Source organism: Phacochoerus africanus, chromosome 8 (assembly GCF_016906955.1).
Source record: "Phacochoerus africanus isolate WHEZ1 chromosome 8, ROS_Pafr_v1, whole genome shotgun sequence".
Classification (NCBI taxonomy): domain Eukaryota; kingdom Metazoa; phylum Chordata; class Mammalia; order Artiodactyla; family Suidae; genus Phacochoerus; species Phacochoerus africanus.
In genome coordinates, this window is record NC_062551.1 from 151,745,591 (window position 1) to 151,763,124 (window position 17,534).

The following is a 17,534-nucleotide window of genomic DNA, read 5'->3' on the forward strand; positions in this document are numbered from 1 at the left end:
CTCAGTAGCACAGTTTCAAAAATAAAATTAAAGTCAGCTTTTTGCATCTGGCAGCATGAAAATGAAAATGTTAGTGCCTTAATTTCAATAATTATCACATTTGATTAGTAGTATGTTCTCTTCAAAGCCCTTCTGCTTGTTATATCTTGTTTGTTCTCCATAGAAGCCCTGTGAGGTAGGTAGAGACACATGTTACCCTCGTTTTTTAGACGAATAGACAAATGACAAGGACATTTCCACTCGACTGTGCATTGGCAGCTCCAATTCAATAAGTTCAAAGTAAAGCCTTTGATCCTGCTCTTCTACCCATAGTCTGTCTCCCAGAAAGATTCCACTACTCTCCCAGTTGTACCAGCAAGACAGCCAGGCATGCTTTTGTTCTCTCCCTAACTATGATATCCAACTAATCACTGAGCCCTCTATATTCCACCTTTTTTAATGTCTCTCAGAATTGTCCTCTTACTTCCGTTTCCTCTGCCCTCATCCTAGTCAGAGCACTTTTACACATCTGCAGGAAGATTTCAATTATCTTACAAGAGGATTTATTTTTCTATGCTTCCTTCTCTTCATTGGTTGGCTGTGGTAATAATGATGCTGTGTGAACAAATAACCCCAATACTTTGGTTCGTAGCAAGATCACTTATGTTCACATCCCCTATGTGAGCTAAGACAGCTTTTACTTATTCCAGTAGGATGTTTTGAGGTTTGGCTCCAGAGAGTAGATGTGGTTCATGTCTGCTCTGTTTTTCTCATTGTTCTGATGTAATGGGCCTCTCAAGGCAAGATCTTCTCGTGGTAATTGAAACATCTCAAGAGGACAGACTTGAGTAGTCACGTTACTCAACCACAAGTACATTTTAAGTTTCCACTTATGTTATAGCCACTAACATGCCAATGGGCAAAGCAAGTCACATGGCAAAGCACAACACCTGAGGTGCAGGGATATATGTGTGTACATATGTATAGATATACATGCACTACCTCTTGTAAGAGGAACTTCAAGACCTACTAAAACACTTAAAACCATTGTTTATTCCCAACAGCCCTTATATAAAATTCAAACTCCTTGACATGCCATAGCAATTCAGCTCTGCCCACTCTCTACTTCCCTCCCATCCCTACTTTTCATGAAACTGAATTTCTGGTTCTGAAATAGAGCTCTGCTTCCTTTTATCCCCTATCTTTTGACTATGCTGTTAGTTTTATGTGACATTCTCTTCACTCCATTTTTAATTTACTCCTGCTTTACAACAAGGTCTCAATATAAATATCAGCTCTACCACGAAGCATCATTGTCTGATCATCAAGACTGAGGTAAATGCCTTTTATAAAATACTTCTAAATTAATCTGTGCATAATTCTACCGCAGATGTTGCTATACTATCAAAATAGTTTGTTCTCTTATCTATCTCCTTCCATGAGCCTGAAAGTTCCCTGAGAATAAGAATTTGCCGTGTTCATTTTTGTTGCCAAAATAATTTTCTCTATGTATTAACTCAAAGCCAACATCTCATTTAATGGAAAAACACTAGAAACTTTTACATTAGAGGCTGAAAGAAATCAAAAACACCTATTATCTCCACTGGTTTTGATACTATGTTGGAAGTATTAGCTAAAGTAATTAAATAAGATGGCTTAATCACAGGCATAATAATTAGAAAGAAAAGGGAAAGCATGCATATATATGAAATACACATATGTCTGTGTATATGTATATGTGTGTGAATATAAATATACATAAACAAAAAATACCAGTTAGAAGATAAAATGGAAAACATCATTTAAAACAACAAATAGGAGTTCCCATCATGGCGCAGTGGAAACAAATCCAACTAGGAACGATGAGGTTGTGGGTTAGATCCCTGGCCTGGCTCAGTGGGTTAAGGATCCAGCATTGCCATGAGCTGTGGTGTAGGTCGCAGACGTAGCTCAGATCTGGCATTGCTGTGGCTGTGGTGTAGGCCGGTGGCTACAGCTCTGATTAGACCCCTTGCCTGGAAACCTCCATATGCCATGGGTGCGGCCCTAAAAAGACAAAAAGAAAAAAAAAGATGCTTAATTAAATTAACTAACTAAAGAAATAAATCAAATGCCTAGGCATAAACTTAACAATAAATACTGTCCAAACATTTGTGAGAAAAAATATAAAACATTCCTAAAAAACACAAGAGTATATTTGAGCAATGGAAAGGCATACTATGGTCTTGTACATAAAAACTTAATATCATCAATTTCTGTCTAAAGTCACAATGACTTTTTTTTTGGTAGTAATATAAAAACTTGTCTTAAAATTCATCTGGAATCTCAAGGGACCTAGAATATCCAAAATAATCCCGAAAAAGAACAAAGATGGAGGACTTATAATTTCTGATTTCAAAACTAACTGCAAAGTGCAAAGATACAGAAATCAAAAGAGTATAGTAATGGCATAGAGACAGACATATGGACCAATGGAATAAAATAGGGAGTCCAAAAATAAACCTTTATGTATATGCTGAAATGATTTTTTGACAAGAATGCCAAGATGAGTCAATGGGGAAAAGACAATTTTTTTCAACAAATGGTACTGGAAAAACTGGATATCAACACATAAAAGTATGCAGTTGGACTTTTATTTAAAACCATAAACAAAAATTAACTCAAAATGAGGCTATGAATTAAATATAAGATCTAAAACTATAAAACTCTTGGAAAAATATGGAAAAACCTTCACATTGGATATGGAAATTATTTCTTGGATCTGACCCCCACGGCACAGACACCAGAATAAAAATAGACAATTTGGATTTCATGAAACTTTCTAAATGTTGTACATCAAAAGATACTATCAAGAGAGTACAAAGACAACCCACGGAATGGGAGAAATTATGTGCAAATCATTTATTTGATAAATATATAGAGAACTCCTAAAACTCAACAACAACAACAACAACAAAAAGACCTGATTCAAAATAGACAAAGGACTTGAATAGACATTTCTCCAAAGAAGGAATATGAATGGCTAATAAGCATAGGAAAAGATATTCAACATCACTAAACAATAGGGAAATGAAAATAAATCTGCAATGAGATACCACCTCACACCCATTAGGATAGCTACTATTTAAAAAAAAAACAGAAAATAACAAATGTTAGCAGGTACGTAGAGAAATTGAAACCATTGTAAGTGTTGGTGGGAATGTAATGTGGTACAGCCACTGTATGGTAGTTTCTGAAAAAATTAAAAATAGAAATTACCATGAGATCCAGCTATTCCACTTCTGGTAACACTCAAAGAGTTGAAAAGAAGATCTCAAGGAGATATTTATGCATCTGTTTTCATAGCAGCATTATTCACAACAGCTAAACTGGAGAAGAATCCTAAATGTCCATCAACAGATGAATGGATAAGCAAAATGTGCTATATGCATGCAATGGAATATTATTCAGCCCTAAAAATGTTGGAAATTCTGATACATGCTACAACATGGATGAATCTTGGTATTTGTTAAGTGAAATAAGCTTTCCACAAAAAGACAAATACTGTATGGTTCTACTTATACAAGATACTTAGAGTAGTCAAATCAGAGGGACAGAAAGTGGAAGGTGGTACCAGGGTCTGAGGGGAGGAGGGAATAGGCAGTTATTATTTAATAGATACAGGGGTTTCAGTTGTATATGAAAAAAAAAGAGTTCTGGGGAGTTCCCATCATGGTGCAGTGGAAACGAATCTGACTAGTATCTATGAGGATGTGAGTTCAAGCCCTGGCCTCATTCAGAGGGTTGGGAATCCAGCATTGCCATGAGCTGTGGTGTAGGTCATGGATGTGGCCTGGAACCCATTTTGCTGTGGCTGTGGTGCGGGCCAGCAGCTGTAGCTCTGATTATATCCCTAGTCTGGGACTTCCATACACCACAGGTGCAACCCTAAAAAGAAAAAAGAAAAAAAAAAAGAATTCTGTGGGAATTCCTGCAATAGCACAGTGGGTTAAGAATCTGACTGCAGCAGCTCAAGTTGCTGTGGAGTTGGGGGTTCAATCCCCACCTGGTACAGTGGGTTAAAGGATCTGGCATTGCCACAGCTGTAATGTAGGTCACAACTGTGGCTCGAATTCAGTCCCTGGCCCAGGAACTTCCAGATACTGAGGGTGCAGCCATTAAAATTAAAAAAAAAAAAAAAAGATTTCTGTGGATGCATGGTGGTGATGGTTGCACAACAGTATGAGTATACTTAATACCACTAATTTGTGCACTCAAAAATGGTTAAGATAATGAATTTTATGTTGTGTATTTCACAACAGTTTTTAAGAATGGAAAAAAAAATTAGCAAAATCAAGACATCAATTCTACCTGAGATAATTTATAAACTTAATGTGATTCCAATAAAAATAATATCAGATTTTTGTTTTGTTTTGAAACTAGTCAGGTTGGGTTATAAAGTTAATTTTCATAGTAAACAAGCAAGAATAGTCAGTAGAACCCTGAATAGAAGAGCGGTGGGTATGTGGCCAGCATTACCATATATAAGAAGTAAAAACTCTCTATATACAATAGTGTTATTTTGTCACATGAATAGATGAAAGACTAAGGGAGTTGAAAAGTGAAGAAATAGACCTGATGGGATATTGCAATTTCGTGCATGATAAAGATGACATCACGAATTAGTAAAGAAAACATGAACTTTTAAAAAAGTGATATTAGGACTGTTGAATAGTCACAGAGAAAGTCTTAAATTGGATATATATATATATATATCATATATTATACATATAATATGTATATCATGATATATTCAAAATGGATTAGGAATTTAATATAAAAAATAACTGTACAATATTATAAGAAAATAGGTGATTTCCTCTGTAATCTGGGATAAGGGAACATTTTCTCAACTGTGACTCAGAGGTAGAGGAAATTTAAAATGGAACAATCTCTTTTGAAGGAAATTAGGCAATAATTAGCAAAAGTACTTATGCATTTATTTTTTGACATGACAATCTTCCTTTCAGAGATATATCCCAAAGGTACATTGGAAAAATATTTTAAAATTTATATAGAAGGTACTCATTGGAGTGATATTTATTATGTCAAAAACCAAAATAATCTAAATTTCCATCAATAAGAGACTGGTTGAATAAACCAAGTTACATCCGTACATGGAGTATTATAAAAACTTTAAAACTGTAGAAAGGAATGAAGAAATTTAATATTAAAAAATTGTACAGTAGTACAAGAAAATAGGTGATTTCCTCTGCAATCTGGATAAGGGAGCATTTGTTCAACTGTGGCTCAAAATGCAGATACAGCAAGAACAAAATTTTACAATTTTAACTAAACATATGTGGCCAGAACTACCTTCAGCAAAGCTTGACAAACTGAGGGGAAAAAATCTGCAACTTATATTGCAGATATATATAATTGATGGGTACAAGAAAATAGGTGATTTCCTCTGTAATTTGGGATAAGGGAACATTTGCTCAAACTGTATCTATACAAACCATATCATAGATAATTATTGATGAGACAGGGCTTCTTTTTTAGTTTTCTATGTATTTTTTCTAAATTTATTTTTTATTAAAATATAGTTGATTTACAATGTTGTGGCAATTTCTGCTGTATAGCAAAGTGACCCAGTCATATGTATAGATACATTCCTTCTCTTACATTATCCATAGTCTATCCCAGGAGAGTGAATACAGAGAAAGTTTTTCTTTAGAGGAGTATTACTGTTAATAAATGAGAAGTAATAGTAGAGTAAGAATATCATTGTTTTCTAAAACCCTAATGGAAAAAAATGGACTAAAGCAACAAGTATCAGTACTTGTGAATATTGCAAAAAGTAAGATAACCTGACAGCCCGTGCTTCCATGGGAAAATACACATCCTATGAAAAAAAATCTTGCTTAAAACAATTGAACCTGATCATAATAAGGATTCTAGATATAACTACTATTTTATAAGATATATATGGGACAATTTGTTAAAAAGCATAGGGAACAAGCAACAAAATCCAGACCGTGGAAAACTTTATAGGGCAGACAACTCATCTTCTTCAACAAATAAATTCTAAAGGAAAAAATGCAAAAATAAAGGATGGAGGGTAAGAAGAACTAGAAATTTTAAAGGATGTAAGTGATATCAGCCAATTGAAATGTGTGGATATTATTTGGCTCATGATTTGAATTAACCAACTAAAAATATGATTTATCAGATAATTAGGGAATTTTGAACACTCACTAAATATTTGATGATATTAAGGATTTACTGTTATTAATAAGGACTATTTTAGCATAATTATTATAGTTATGTTTTAAAGAGAATCTTTATCCTTAGGTCAGTGGTTCTCAAACTTTATTGTGATTAGAATTAATGCAATGCTTATTAAAACACAGATTTCTGGACCCCCAACCCTAGATATTCTCATTCAATAGATCTGTGGAGGGTCTTGAGAATTCACATTTTTAGCAAGTTTCCAGGTAATATTGAGGCTTCTGGCCCAAGGACCACACTTTGAAAATCATTGCTTTATAAATACATGCTGAAACAATGTCAATGAAATAATGCACTCTTTAGAGTTCACTTCTTCTCTGGCAGGGGGTGATGTGGGTATAAATAAAATGATATTGTCAGTTAATAACTGAAGCTTGGTGATGAGTATATTGATTTTCATTACTGTTTTCACTACATGTGCCTATGCTTAAAGTTTTCTATAAGTACAAGTTAAAATTTCAATAAGATATGAATTTTTATAAAAATAAATAAAAATCAAATGAGCAATATTTATTGTACTAATAAACCATCTGCAAGCTCTGTGAGGGCAGAGGCCAGTTCTGTTTTGTTCCCTGTGGGGCCTATCACAGTGCCTGGCTCAGCCTAGGCAAGCCACAAGTATTTCTTAAATGAAGGAATATAGTTACTTAACTTCTATAAGCCTCAGCTTATCATATATAAAAGCTTGCTAGTACTGTCTATCTTATAGCATTATCATAAGGATTAAATTACATAAACAAAGCATCCATATGGTACTTTGTACAAAGTATATGCCTGATAAATGTCTTGTTATGTCTATGCTGGAGTTCTCTGCTGCTTCTCCTCTCTCTGCCCACTCAGAGACTCTCTTGATTTTTTAAAGAATCTATTTTATTTTTATTTGGCTATGTGCACAGCATGTAGAAGTTCCTGGGTCAGGGATCAAACGCCAGCCACAGCAGTGACAATGCTGAATCCTTAACCACAAGGCCACCAGGGAACTTCGCCCACTTGATTTTTTTTAAGTGACTCACAACTCTAAAACATCTGTGGGTTGTATCCATATTGATAGCTTATTCAATATAACTATCAATTGAGTATGGATGCTCAGTTTTCAGTGAGTCCTTCTGACAATGTCTCCTTTCAATTACCTGATATTAAAAAATAGCAGGTGATTCAATTTTTACCCAGGATTTTATTTTAATCAAGTGTGACAAGGTGACAGATCTTGAGGTAACTTCCTTTGAAAGAGTGGGTAACTTAATGTTTCCCAGGAAAAGGGGGGCATGCTACATCGTGCAGGAACACATGTGGAAGCCCCAAGATCAGTTAGGAGGCAGAAGTGAGGGGAAATCACAGGCCACAGCCTTTACATGGGAAAGGCAATGCAGGACAGGGCAAACCGATTATAATTGGGCTTTGGGCAATTCTGGTGGGCTTCGGGCAGAGGAGCTAGTTTCTGGACCTGGATTGATTTCAGGTGGGGAAATATTGGCTTGGTGTGTGAGTGAGACAAAGGAGGTAGTTGGATATGTGGACCCAAGATTGTCTGCTTCCCATATAAAAGATGTGTTAGAAGGCATGCTTCTTACTATCTCTGGGAATTAGTTAGCTGTTTCAGGGGCAGTCTTCTCCAGCCAGCAAGGCCTCCAGGATGTCAAACCATCATAAAATATAGAAAATCAGAGTTCCCTCTTAGCTCAGCAGGTTAAGGGTCCAGCCTTGTCACTGTCACTACTGTGGCTCTGATTACAGCTGTGGTGCCAGTTCAGTCCCTAACCCAGGAACATCCCCATGTGCTGCAGGCACAGAGCCCCCCCCCCCAAAAAAAAATGAGGAAAATAAAAAACATTATTCGTGCATCATACACAGCTCTTATGTTGGAGACCACCATACAGCTGAACTCTGCAGGAGGCAAAAATCTGTGGACTCAAAGAGTTCCAACGTACATGGTCTCCTTCAATACACCATGGCTTGAGAGAATGGATTTTACCATTGACCTATCTTCCATCATTTATTCTGCTGTACCCTTTAATAACATTGCTCTCGGGACGTAATATGCTGGGCCCTTTCATTCTTGACAAAGCTCACAATTGTCTTTGCTGTCCTTCTTGAATCTGCAATTTAAACAGCCCAGGGATAGCCCTATCTCTAAGAAGAATTCTACATCTGTTCATAAACACCTTGTAGTCTATCCTTTGTCATACATAACCTCTTTTTTGCACAAATGAAAATGTTTCTAATTGTTAATTAATTTGTCAAACTTGTGTTAATTGTGCAATGCTGAAATTAATATTGAAGTAAGCTTTTACTCTCTGGGGCCTCAATGACTCATGACCACATGGGCTGAGGTCATTTGGAACTGGGAATGTGTTTTAAGAATTAATTTGCTGGGAGTGTCCATTGTTTTGTAGCAGAAACAAATCTGACTAGTATCCATGAGGATCAGTTTCCATCCCTGGCCTCTCTCAGTGAGTCGGTGATCCACCATGAACTGTGGGGTAGGTCACAGTCATGGCTTGGATCCTGTTGCTGTGGCTGTGATGTAGGCTGGCCTTGATTTGACCTCTAGCCTGGAAACTTCCATATGCTGCAGGTGTGGCCCTAAAAAGAAAAAAGAAAAAAGAAAAAATTAATTTGCTCACTCATATTTTCCTTTTTCTCTCTTCACCTACCACTTCTGATCCTTGCTACCATTTGTCTTTGTGTCGTCAAGATTCCCAATCAGGCAAACATCTACTGCAGCTCTGTACCAACTGGAGACCAGTCCCTGTCCTATATCCATGGCCTTCCCAGGAGAAACCTTAGAGACTGGTCCTTAGAACAGATGGCAAGGGACAGTTCTGACCAACCCAAGGTGTGTATACAAAGATTGTTGAGCTGTTTTCTATTGTGGATGGAGGGGTATTATCTGTTGACAGTATATTTTGGTGTGGAAGAGATAATAAGATGATCTGAGCATGGGCTGACGGGTTCCATACGCCCCTCAGCTTTCCAGGGAGCCTCTGTGGGGAGTTCACAGGTAAACCTCAAATGACTCCACTGAACATCCCATCTTGCTTCCCTCTTCTTCCTCCCACATCCTGTAGGGTTCTCAGACTTGTTTTTCTAAATGCTCATATAATCAAAATCATTTCCTAAAAGACACATGATACACCTTAAGGAGGCTTCTAACAGAGCAGTATTCCAAAATGGTTGCTTCTTCTATTCTCCTGAAGGAAAGGGTCCTGGTATATTGTAAACTAATGAATACACTTGGACTGAATACCTAATTCCATGCACATTCTTTCCTGGTCTGGGTGAGGCCTGAAAGTGGATGACCACCCCACCAGCCCACCTAGGCTTCTGCTCCCTTTCATTGGCCTTTAGTCATTTTATTTTAGAGCCCTGTTAATTTGTTGTTGTTGTCATTTAGGATATTGGCCAGAGGCCAAGTGGACCAATAAAAGAAGACATTTTTCTTATTGCCCTGGTAAGAAGAGAACTCAAGTCACACCCTTTGAGTCCTGGCTTATTAGACAAGCTTCAGGAAGAGCTTAAGATCCTGGATCCTGTGTTTTCAGGATTTCTCCTCCAGTCTCAGCTGACCCACCTCTTCTTGAGGTTTGAAGTCCCTCTGCAGTTGCCAACAGTCAAGATCCTTTGCCAGAGGTTTTCTGGGACGGGCTCTCCTGAAATGGTATGACCATCTTGCTATTTTTAACTGTGGGATTCTTTTGTTAACTTGTACTCACAGAGTAATAGGATTATATTTTTTTTCTTGAAAATAACCTTTTCTATTGACCCTTAAGATACAAAGCATACTTAGATGCATACGTGGAAATCTCTAGTCAGACAAGACCAGACTAGAAAATAGACTTAGGTCTCTTAGCCCCATTGAGTTTCTCTTTAAAGAGCTTTCTTGTACCAACTTTCATTGGGACAAACATCATTGGGATAGTTACAGATTCAAGATAATGGGCCCACTTAGGTCCATTTATAAGCTGCTTGGTCTGTGAGCTCTGAGATTAGAATGGAGAACTTGATGTATCATGACAGTTCCTGGAGAGTTAGGTAGGAGGTATCTTTGAAATATAACTCACCACCATCATTTTACTGATTAGGAAACTGAAACCCAGAGGGGTTAAGGAACTTGCTCAGGGCACCCAGAAAATTAATGGCAGACTCAGGAGAGAGAGAAAGTTCCCAAAAGACAAGGCTAAGATTCTTTCTCCGAGCACTCCACTTCCCAAACTCATACGGGTGAATACAAAGCATAGTCCAAGTGTAACCAAATTCTGGGAGTTAGAGGAAACTATCCTAAAACAGGAAGAAGTTATAGCAATGGGCAGATCATTAGGGTGCATGTGTTGATGGAAAACCAGGCACAAACTAACCTCCTGAGGTCAACCTGCGGATTTTGTAATATAGTAAATGTAAATTACCTGGCCTCATGCTTAGCATTTAGTAGGTACTCAAATAAATGTTAGTTCTCTCTCCTGCCCATCCCTAACCTGCAAAAAGTAGAATTAGTTATATATTTGTGAGACACATTAAGCAATATAACGTCAACCTTCTAGTACAACCTCTATGAAGCTTCAGCTCAAGCCAGTTCCCTAGCTTGAGACCTAGTTTCTATCAGGACCTTATCTAGCTTCCTTCCACTGCTACCCCTCTATTGCCCCTCTATTGCCCTAGAGTTGTCTGCCCATCAGAGTCCCCAGGATGTCATCTTAGGTTTTTCACTTAGGTAAATAAGGTCTTGTCCGTAAATTCTCTGATTTTATCTGATGATGATATTAAATATTAGCTTATATTATATGTAATAAATATATGAGATGTGTATGTGACAGAAAAGCTAGAGCATAGGTAATGCTGTTGTAACAAATAGCCCCAAAGGCTCAGGGCCTTAAAATAACAAATGCTTATTTTTCATTTACATTTCCGTAATGGATCTGCCACATGCTCCTCTCGGTACTGTCATCCTCTTAGCTCCAAACCCAGGCTGATGAACTATTCACCCTGTAATCTTTTTTGAACGTGATGGCAGAGAGGAGAAAGAGATGTCTGGAGGGTGTCATGTCAGCAGTTTAATCCTCAGCCCAGAAGCAGAACATGTCAATTCTTCTCACTGCTCACTGGCCAGATCTGGTCATTGCCCTACCCAGACACAAGAAAACCAGGATATGTAATTTTTCCATATGTCCAGAAGAGAGAAATAAAAGGAATAGTTGGTAAAACGCACCATTAATTATTTCACTATACTTAAAATCTGTTTTAAAAACTTGTCATGTTAAAACTTGTCCAAATACATTTTATCTCAGCAGAAGTCTTCTTTCTGCTACATGTCAGTTAAATGAGGATGTTCTGTTTGATATTTAATTTTCAGGTGAATTACGAAAAGCTACTCTGGTTTTTAAAAGTCGCCACTTCAGATGATCCACAGCAAAACAAAAGGGCTGAGGATAACAACATGAAGGAAATTCAGGGTGGTAGCCATCGAAGGTACTTTTCTTCCTTTTTGCAGGCATAGTGTTCATAGACTTCAAAAGCTGCCAGGGATCTTGAAGGTCATACATTCAAAAGATTCACTCAATGCATAATCATTTTGCTCATCAATACTTAGATTCTGATTATAGTTTTCTCCTCTCTCTCTCGTATGCAGACCAGCATAGAAAGTTGTCTGCAAAAATTACCTGCTTCTTAACATCAAGCATGTGTCTTTTTCATGAGGTTACCGTGTGAAAATGAAAAATCTCATTATGAAATAAGAAATGATTGTGTCCTGGGGCAGAGCTCCAGTCTATAATGTGTTATTCCAGAAATATGTTCAGTCAGTGAACTCTTGGGTTACAGGCGCTAGCAGAAAAAGGTATAAGAGACAGAAGTCAATAATTCTTTCACGTAATCTCAAAGGAAAGAAATGATTCAATGTAAAAATAGGATGTGAGAAGTAGAATTAAAGATGAGATACAGTAAAGCATGACAGTCCCTGTGTCCTCCAAGAAAAGTGACAAAGTACAGTGGTTAGGAGCATAACATCCATTGACAGAAGCCTGGGCTCAATTCCTGTTTCTGTCCATTAGTGGTTCTGCAACCTCTTTGTGCCTCAATTCTCCAGGGGTAAAATGGTAACAGTAATAGATTTCCCCCCTTCACTTCATAGATTTGTAAGAAGAACTGAGTTAATAAATGCAAAGTTCTTAAAAATAGTGCCTGATAGATAGTAAGTGCTCTATAAATGTTCATGACCATTTTAAAACTATCCTACCAGAAGATACTCTTTCCAGTTACACATAAGGTAACATAGTGGCTAAGAGCCATAGCATTGAAGTCTATCGCTTCACTCCAGGGAGAAAGGCAGTGTTTCCTACAAAAATGCCCCTGGGCCAAGTGATAGACTTGATTCCTTTCTACTGTGTGCCCTTTTTGACCACAATATTTCATTCAACACACATTCATTGAATGCCAGCTGCTTGCCAGGCACACTTTGCTGAGCACAGTGAATCTGGAGGTTGGTAAGGCCCAGTCTTTCCCTGAAGGGCTCACAGTCCAAAGAAAATGATGCTGCCATGTGGATACACCACTCAGATATCACTCAGAGCAATTGCCCTACTGAGAGCTGGAAAGCCCTAGCAATATTTAATAATTAGAAACCATATACCACATAGTACAGACAGTGAGATTTGGGCCCTGAGAGGTAGTAGATGTTGCATCAGAATACATGGCCACTTATTGGCAGATATGGGTTTTATGAATCCTAAACAGGAAGCCTTTCCTGAGCTCTGAACTAGGTTACATCTCTTCTCTTTATGACTCCATAGCCCTTTCCTTTTATAACAGTCATTGTTCTCATAATTACTTATTTGACATTTGAAGCCAGGGATAGTATCTTTCTTGGACAACTCAGTGTCCAGCTTAGTTCTAGCACACTTCCTGGAAGATGCTCAATAAATATCTGTGGAATGTAATTGGCACCTCCAGTTATCCAAAGAGTTTTCATCCCTTCACTTGGAGGGATATCTGGATATCTACTGTATAAAAAGCTGCATAAAGAAATCACTTGGGGAGTTCCCATGTGGCTCAGTAGGTTAAGGACAAGGTGTTGTCTCTGTAAGGATGCAGGTTCGATCCCAGACCTTGTACAGTAAGTTATGGATCCAGCATTTCCCCCAGCTGTGGTATAGGTCACAGCCTCAGCTCAGATCCAGTGTTGCTGTGGTTGTGGTGTGGGCCTCAGCTACAGCTCTGATTTGACCCCTAGCCTGGAAAATTTCATATGCCACAGGTGTGGCCATAAAAAGAAAAAAAATCATTTTGAATTCATGTAGAGAAAAAAATCATCATGAATTCATCAGAGAAAGTGCTATTCTGTTGTTATATACAAACAAAACAGTATGTGGAAGGGCAGGGCTGATGGCCTATAGAAATCAGTTTCTTTGTTAATTAATGTACTGCTCAGAAAAAGGCCCTCAATGTCAAGTAACGCCTTCCATGGGGCAGCTCTGTGATGTTTAAAAATCCCCAAGCATCACCAGTGGCAGCAGAAGTGGCAACAGCTCTCATCACCTAAGTTGGACCAGATGAAATAAATTCCTGCAGTAGGTTTTTCTAAGAAACACCACAAGCTGCCGTAAATGGGTTCCATATTACACCTGCCCATTCAGTACTCAGTGGGGCCAAAGCCTTATGAATTCTTACCCACAGGAACTGCTATTGCAAGAAAAGGAAAGATGAAGGAAATTTTCTGACTAAAATCTGGGACAGATACATCAGATTGCCAAGGCCATTCTCTATAAGACCCACAGGAAATAGGGTAAAACAGACCCATCTCATGTCTTACAAAGCAGTCTACTAGGGAGGTCAGGCAGGAAACAACAGCCTAAGGAACCAGAAGCCATTGTACCTTGGAGGAAACATTAAGGAAAAGAACAAAGAAGGGACATCATATTGGCATCTTGAAATCAGCCATGAAGGGAGCACTTGCACCATGAAAATTAGTAATGCTTCCAATTAGGGCTTTATCTTGAAGAGCTGGTCACTAAAGATTTACCAGAATGTCACTATTTACATGAGTGGAGGTTGGAGGATGGCTATTTAGGGAAGTGACACTTAAGTTGAGATGGTGGAAACTAGGAGAAGCTTCACTGTGGACAAGATACTGCAGCTTGCATCTTGAAGGACACATACATTTGTGTGTTAAATGAGTAAACATCTCAATCTAGTTTCATAAAATAAATGACCATTTTTTAAAAAAATGTAAAAAAAGATAAAATAATAGAAAAAATAGCTTTCAGTATTATGACATTATGAATAACTTCCCAATATGTCCATTGTTAACAGCAAGGTGACTCAGGGAAACAGAGGTACATTGACAAAATTCAATATTTTATTGAGTTGTAGCCCAGTCAAAAATATCAACCCCACTCTTACTTTGTAAGGTTTAATGGAAATAAATATTAGTGCTGAACTTCTAAAAAATGTTTTAATAAATGACTATCACATTTTATCACCCTGTTGTTTTTCACCAATTGTTTAAAGTAGCAATAATGTTACATACACCATCTCAATAATTACATACATTTGCATTCCAGATGGTAAGTAAATAATTATTTCCAGACCTCTTCCAGGTTATCTAGATACAAAAAGCAGAGTCAAGGATAGTGCAGGAAGTTCTTCGGGTTCAAGAGTTCCTTCTATATGGAGTTCCCGTCATGGCTCAGTGGTTAACGAATCTGGCTAGGAACCATGAGATTTCGGGTTCAATCCCTGGACTCACTCAGTGGGTTAAAGATCCAGTGTTGCCATGAGCTGTGGTGTAGGTCACAGACATGGCTTGGATCACGGGTTGCTGCGGCTCTGGCATAGGCCAGCAGTTGTATATCCAATTAGACCCCTAGTCAGGGAACAGACATATGCCACGGGTATGTCCCTAGAAAAAGGCAAAAAGACAAAAAAAGAGAGAGAGAGAGAGAGAGAGAGAATAAGAGTTCCTTCTATAGAGGTTCTCTGGTTATAGGGATCTAGCAAGATCTGCTTTGTTTTGCTTTGCTTGTGGCAATGGACAATTTGGAATTTGATTTGCTATCAGTAATTACCTAGGCTTTAGAAAAGTAAGATCAAGCAGGTAAAGTAAACTATTATGGTTACTTCTAATTTTCTCACCTGGAAAAAAGAGCTAGTGGATTACAAATGTTAGTCTGTATTCTAGTTGAATTAGTTGGTGCCTCTGGAGGAAGAGACTGGCATTCACAAGGGTGGAACAGATCTTAGGTAATCTGTGCCCTCTCCACATGCAGTCCCTTGATGAGGCTGCCTAATGGGTTCTCTAGTTCCACAGTGTATATCACAGGGGAGAGATGTGGTATGAAAACACACAGCAACTTTGAGTGGGTCATCTTTTCACAGCCTTTCTCTTGCCTCTCCAAGCAGTACTGCTCCTCAGGACTCCAGCTCCCAGTCAGATGTGAACAAGAGCCTGTTGGAGATCTTGAAGATGACACTGAGGGCAGCCAAAGGCAAACTCAACATAGAGAACCTCAACCTGAGTTTTCGTAAAGAAGATCACTCGTTCTCTGGCTACTTGCCCCCACCCAAGGTAACCAAATTATATTTCAGATTTGTTCACCTCAGAAGGCCACCTCAGGGTATTGGATCTATAGTCAGAAGGCACAGTTGGAATCTGCGTTCTGCCTATGGGTTACATTACACAATTGTGTGCTTTCTATGCCCAAGAGGAGAAAAACAAAAGAGAAAAGGAATTTTGAAATATGCAGAATTGGTCCAGGAATTACTTACATTAGGCTATGTTTTATGCTAACAATAGACACTACTACAATGCTTAAAATAATATTTCACAATGGAAAATAAATATTTCTCCAAAGCCAAGTATTCATTTCTCACACCCTCTGCCAGCTTCCCGTGAGGTTATTATGTGATACCCTGTGCCTTAGGGACACCACATTTAGGCACTGATGTGATTAATTGCTGACAGAGATTAGCATGCTGGCACATTAATTAACTGTGCAGATATGTTTCATGAAAAAAGGATACAGAACCATATTGTCTTTAGCCAAACAAACCCCAGTTACGAGGTTACCTTGAATATAAGCAAAATAATAATGACCACTACTACTGCAATTTCACTAACGACTTTCACCACCAAGCTGTACTGAGTTCTTCCTAAGTGCCAAATACTGCACTAAATGCTCTACTTACATTAACTCATTTAACATTTATAAATAAGTACAAAATAGAAGTAGAGTTATAATGCCCATTTAATACATTTTTAAAAAAACTGAGTCTCAGGAGTTCCAGTCATGGCTCAGCAGAAACGAATATGACTAGCATTCATGAGGACACAGGTTCGATCCCTGGCCTCCGCTTAGGGGGTTAAGGATCTGGAGTTGCCATGAGCTGTGGTGTAGGTTGCAGACAAGGCTCAGATCTCATGTTCCTATGGCTGTGGTATAGGCCAGCAGATACAGCTCCAATTCAACCCCTAGACTGGGAACCTCTGTATGCTGTGGGTGCAGCCCTAAAAAGACAAAAAAAAAAAAAGGTTAATAATTGAGAGAGGAGTTCCTGTTGTGGCCCAGTGGTTACCGAATCCGACTAGGACCCATGAGGTTGTGGGTCCGTTCCCTGCCCTGCTCAGTGGGTTAAGGATCCAGCATTGCCATGAGCTGTGGTGTAGGTGGCAGACGTAGCTCAGATCTGGCATTGCTGTGGCTGTGGTGTAGGCCGGTGGCTACAGCTCCAATTAGACCCCTAGCCTGGGAATCTCCATATGCTGCGGGAGCAGCTCAAGAAAAAGGAAAAAAAAAAAAGAATTGAGAGAGAATTCAAAAGAACAAGCGACCTTTACTAAAGAAGCAAGAACACAGTATGCTGGAAGTGGATTCTTATTGCAGGACAGAAGGAGCTATCTCTGGGCTTTCATTCATACAGTCAACTAACCAACTAGTCAAGGCACGTGACAGTGTGTACGTGTGTGCTTGTGTATTGCATCCATGAGCATTACATATGCAAGCATGTTTCACTAGGAGAGAGAGAACACTAAAGGAGAATCCATACATCATAAATGGCTTTTATTATGTTACTCAAAAGATCAGCAGAAATTGACTTAAGAAGGAACAATTTTTTTGTTAGTAATTTGAAAATACATAACAGCATCAGTGAAGCTGGGATGTTCTCAGATGACACTCATAGAATGGAACATAAATGACTTGAAAATCAAAATAAATTTGCTTAAACTCTTTGAGTCTCAGATTTTCCATCTGGAAAAACTGGGTTCCAAATATCTTCCTCTTGGGTCTATTGTGAGG

General features: G+C 38.3%; 1 protein-coding gene across 3 annotated transcripts in view; it reads left to right on the forward strand.

Moving 5' to 3' along the window:
• Positions 1 to 17,534, forward strand: part of C8H1orf87 (chromosome 8 C1orf87 homolog) — an 82,140-nt gene that overhangs the window by 21,535 nt on the left and 43,071 nt on the right. Inside the window, exons 4-7 of one of the 3 annotated variants that reach the window (XM_047788861.1) lie at positions 8,945 to 9,085; positions 9,644 to 9,907; positions 11,597 to 11,712; positions 15,616 to 15,805. In XM_047788861.1, coding sequence (XP_047644817.1) covers positions 8,945 to 9,085; positions 9,644 to 9,907; positions 11,597 to 11,712; positions 15,616 to 15,805 — 711 coding nt within the window. The remainder of the gene's footprint in view (positions 1 to 8,944; positions 9,086 to 9,643; positions 9,908 to 11,596; positions 11,713 to 15,615; positions 15,806 to 17,534) is intronic. The other 2 variants (XM_047788862.1, XM_047788863.1) reach the window with 2 other exon arrangements.